The 3,886-nt window shown below is 42.3% G+C and overlaps 1 protein-coding gene across 1 annotated transcript; it reads left to right on the top strand.

The window, feature by feature from the left end:
- Positions 1 to 194: 194 nt before the first annotated feature.
- On the top strand, positions 195 to 3,648 carry LOC121940783 (tropomyosin alpha-4 chain; the record flags this gene model as incomplete). The annotated part of the gene is made up of 5 exons (XM_042483477.1): positions 195 to 363; positions 767 to 884; positions 1,001 to 1,071; positions 1,171 to 1,246; positions 3,552 to 3,648. Coding segments are annotated over 5 exons (509 nt in total), but the record flags the coding sequence as incomplete, so codon positions are not given.
- Between the last annotated feature and the right edge of the window lie 238 nt (positions 3,649 to 3,886).

The following is a 3,886-nucleotide window of genomic DNA, read 5'->3' as shown; positions in this document are numbered from 1 at the left end:
TATTCCATTTTCAGCATGGTCATTATAAGCTGTAACAACATTAGAAATGAAAAAGCATAAAGTATTTAACTTACTTTCGCTGTCTAATAGCATTAATTCACTTGTTTTAGAGTGTACTGCCTCTCTTTCTGTTTTATGGTGGGGAAAGGGGAGACAAGCTTGGATGATTTAAAGTTGAATGAGTGAATAACTAGATTTCTCTCTTCTCCCTTCTTCTTTCTCCTCTCAGGCGGAGGGTGATGTAGCAGCTCTGAACCGTAGGATCCAGCTGGTGGAGGAGGAGTTGGACCGAGCTCAGGAGAGGCTGGCCACGGCACTGCAGAAACTGGAAGAGGCTGAGAAGGCCGCAGATGAGAGCGAGAGGTCAGTTTAAGTCATTTTAAACAAGATTCACTCAGATTACTTTGATGTGCATTCACGCCTGCAATTGCCCGTGTGTGTGAGAACGTGCTTTCACTGCACTGCAGTGCATTTTTTGAATTTGCATCAGAGTCTTGTGTCCATATGGATCCCACAAGGTCAGACCATCCAGTGCAACAGCTCGATCCGGGATGTTAGGGGTTAACCATATCTCTGTGAAGATGTGCGTAGAGCAGTCTCTGATCTCCTGTTGCTGAGTGAGCCTTAATCGCATCTCATCCTCTCCACTTTCCTGCGACCAGACTTTAGCCAAAGGAACAGCTCATGGTCCAAGTGGGGCTCTCCTCCCTCTCTTTGTTATCATTACAACATAATTTAAAGAATTATTTGTATCCTGTCCAATCAGAGGAATGAAGGTGATTGAAAACCGAGCGATGAAGGATGAGGAGAAGATGGAGCTGCAGGAGATACAGCTGAAGGAGGCTAAACACATCGCTGAGGAGGCTGACCGTAAATATGAGGAGGTGAGATTTTGACTCCACTTTTCAGGTTTTTTCTTTCGCCCTTCGTCTGACTCACTTTTGTCTTTTGGATTATATAGTTGTTCAAGTCCAGAAACTTTTTATCTTTTTTGTCCCAGGTGGCCCGTAAGCTGGTGATCCTGGAGGGAGAACTGGAGAGAACTGAGGAGAGGGCTGAACTCTCAGAAGTGTGAGACCACTTAACGCATAAACATGAGTAAAAATACACACATGCCCTCACCCGGTGCTCTTCCATTAAAACCAAACATGCATCGATCTCTCTCCACAGTAAAGCAAGCGACCTGGAGGAGGAGTTGAAAAATGTGACCAACAACCTGAAGTCCTTAGAAGCCCAGTCTGAGAAGGTGAGAGTGTCAAGTTGCATGTGAGTGATATGCATGGTGATAACTGGACCCAAGTGTAAAGAGCCATCAGAAGAGCTGGTTGGGCTTAATTTCCTTTTGTAGCTACCCAATAGCAACATGAAAACACCATAAGGCCACTAATCTAAACTTTAAGAATACATTTATTGGGGTGTCGGATGGCTCAGTGGATAGGGCAGATGCCCCACATATGAAGGCAGTGTCCTTGCAGCAGCAGCCGTGGGTTCAATTCCGGCTTGTGGCCCTTTGCTGCATGGCATCCCCTCTCTCTCCCACTTTCACGCTAGCAATCTCCTGTCCTATCTAAAAAAAAGGAAAGAAATGCCCAAAAAAATCTTAAAAAAAAAAAAGAATACATTTATTATTGAGTAGTATATATATTATATGGAGTACTCACATAAGTAACTGCCATAACTGCCAAAATTAGCAAGGGGAGGTCTGTAGACATAGCTGTTTCAGTCTTGCATCTCTTTGTCTTTCTCCCTTTATCTTTGTCTTTCGTGACTCACTCTCTCCCTTTTCCTAACTGGATGCAATGCAAATGCGAGAACCAACAAAAAAAAAAGCAAAATCAAAATACCCAACATGATTTGCCAGTCATTCAACAATAGGCAACATTTGACCAATCACGAGAATTATCTCACAGACGAGTGAGACGTATGATTGTTTCAGTGTTAAATCTGGGATACCCTGACACATTTATAAGTAACACTCCCTGAGGTACCAGGTCAGTGGTGTTTTTCCATTCAGAAAAAAAAAATGCAGCAGACTGCAGCAAACTATTTTTTTTTAGCAACAAAGTGTTTGTAAAAACCTATTGTTTACCCAGCTGGGATGCATTCACTGACTGTGACAGCATCTTGATGAAGGTATCTGTTCAAAATGCTTTATGCAAGGTTCTCACGGTCATGGAAAAACCAAAAAAGTCATGGGTATTTCACAATCACATTTTCCAGGCCTGGAAAAGTCATGGACTTCGTGAAAATAATTTAAAGTTTTGGAAAAGTCATGGAATTTTGTGATGTTTAATGAATTTGTTACAGTAATTTTACATGGATAACCCTATTTAATGCAACATAACAGCACATTTATTTTCTTTAGCTGTGCACGTAATGTTGCTTTAATATACGTCGATGTGTGACAATGTTTTGTTTACCATCATGTATGTTTCTATATTTTCTTGCTGCGTTCCCTGCCTCCATCTTTGTTTGAATCTAATATATTTGAAAAAACGCAGGGCATTAGCACAAGCATTTAATTGTCATGATGATAGGTCCTTTAAAAGTCATGGAAAAGTTTTGAGATTTTCTCCATGAATGTGTGGGAAGATGGTAAAACTTAATTTACTAAAGCGAATATAGTTACGAAGCTGTCTGATGGAGTTTCTCTCATTCTCTTTCACAAATAAACAACCTAAATGTAAACAACAGTATATACTGAGCCAGAGATCTGACAGCCAGCACATCTCCACTTCACGTATCCTGTCATTTGGGCTTTTCTCCTGGCTCAGTGGACAGTAATTTGAGTGCATAGGGACAGATACCACATCACCAAAGTATTGTTTCATACTGCCACCATCATAATTGTGTATCATTTAACCCCGCATACAACACAGTCATTTATTTTCGCCTCAGGTTGTTTAGATAAAAACCTCAATTTATCAAGAGTGCAAGACCTGAATCTTTGTGATGTAGCTGCTTGAATATATGTTGGTGAAATAACTTATCCACCACACAACAAATTAACCACTGAGGCTGTTTTGTGTGGATTAGTATGAGGGGGTTTTTGGTGTATGTGAACCAACAGCAACCTGCAGCACATTCTTCCTCTTTGCTACATGAAATTCCTCTCCAGGCACAGACAGGCAGCATGACAGCATGCCAGGCTAACCACATGACCGCTCTCTTTTAGCGACACATGCCACGGCTTTGTTCTCTCAGGCCAGCCATGGATGGCATCACAGCATAACTTGTTCCCAGGCCACGCCAACACTCTGCCACCTTCGTGCCACTATCTCCCTCTTTACATGTCACTCCTCAGAGGGAGTGGTGCCAAAGCTGTGGGAGCAACTATACAACCTTGGCTGATAGAGAGAGTGTGTGTGTGTGTGTGTGTGTGCGTGCGTGCGTGCGTGCGTGCGTGCGTGCGTGCGTGCGTGCGTGCGTGCGTGCGTGCGTGCGTGCGTGCGTGCGTTCACTCACTCTGTGGGCATCTGTAGGTGAAAGCATGTGTTTGTATTTCTGCCACTGATGAGGTGATGTTTTTTTCTGTCTGTGTTTGTCAACAGTACTCAGAAAAAGAGGACAAGTACGAGGAGGAGATCAAAGTCCTCACTGACAAACTGAAGGAGGTGAGATCCTAATTCTAGTGATCCCAAAGCAAAAGGGAAGATTTTATTTAAAAACAAAACAACAAAAAAAACAAATTACATATATAAGCATATGCTGTATGTTTTTAGAGCAAATCAAATCAGCAGTGTCATTTTTGTTGCATTTTTAAAAAGCTGCGAGACAGGCATCACAATTGTGCAGTGATCAAATTAGGCCAATGACCTTTGCTGCATGTTGTCCCGCATACTCTCTACCTACATTTCCCATCTTCCTCTACTGTGCACATCATTTC

This window comes from Plectropomus leopardus, unplaced genomic scaffold, assembly GCF_008729295.1.
Source record: "Plectropomus leopardus isolate mb unplaced genomic scaffold, YSFRI_Pleo_2.0 unplaced_scaffold9404, whole genome shotgun sequence".
In the NCBI taxonomy this organism is placed as follows: Eukaryota; Metazoa; Chordata; class Actinopteri; order Perciformes; family Serranidae; genus Plectropomus; species Plectropomus leopardus.
Note: the sequence above shows the minus strand (reverse complement) of the source record. Positions and strands in the feature narration are given on the sequence as shown.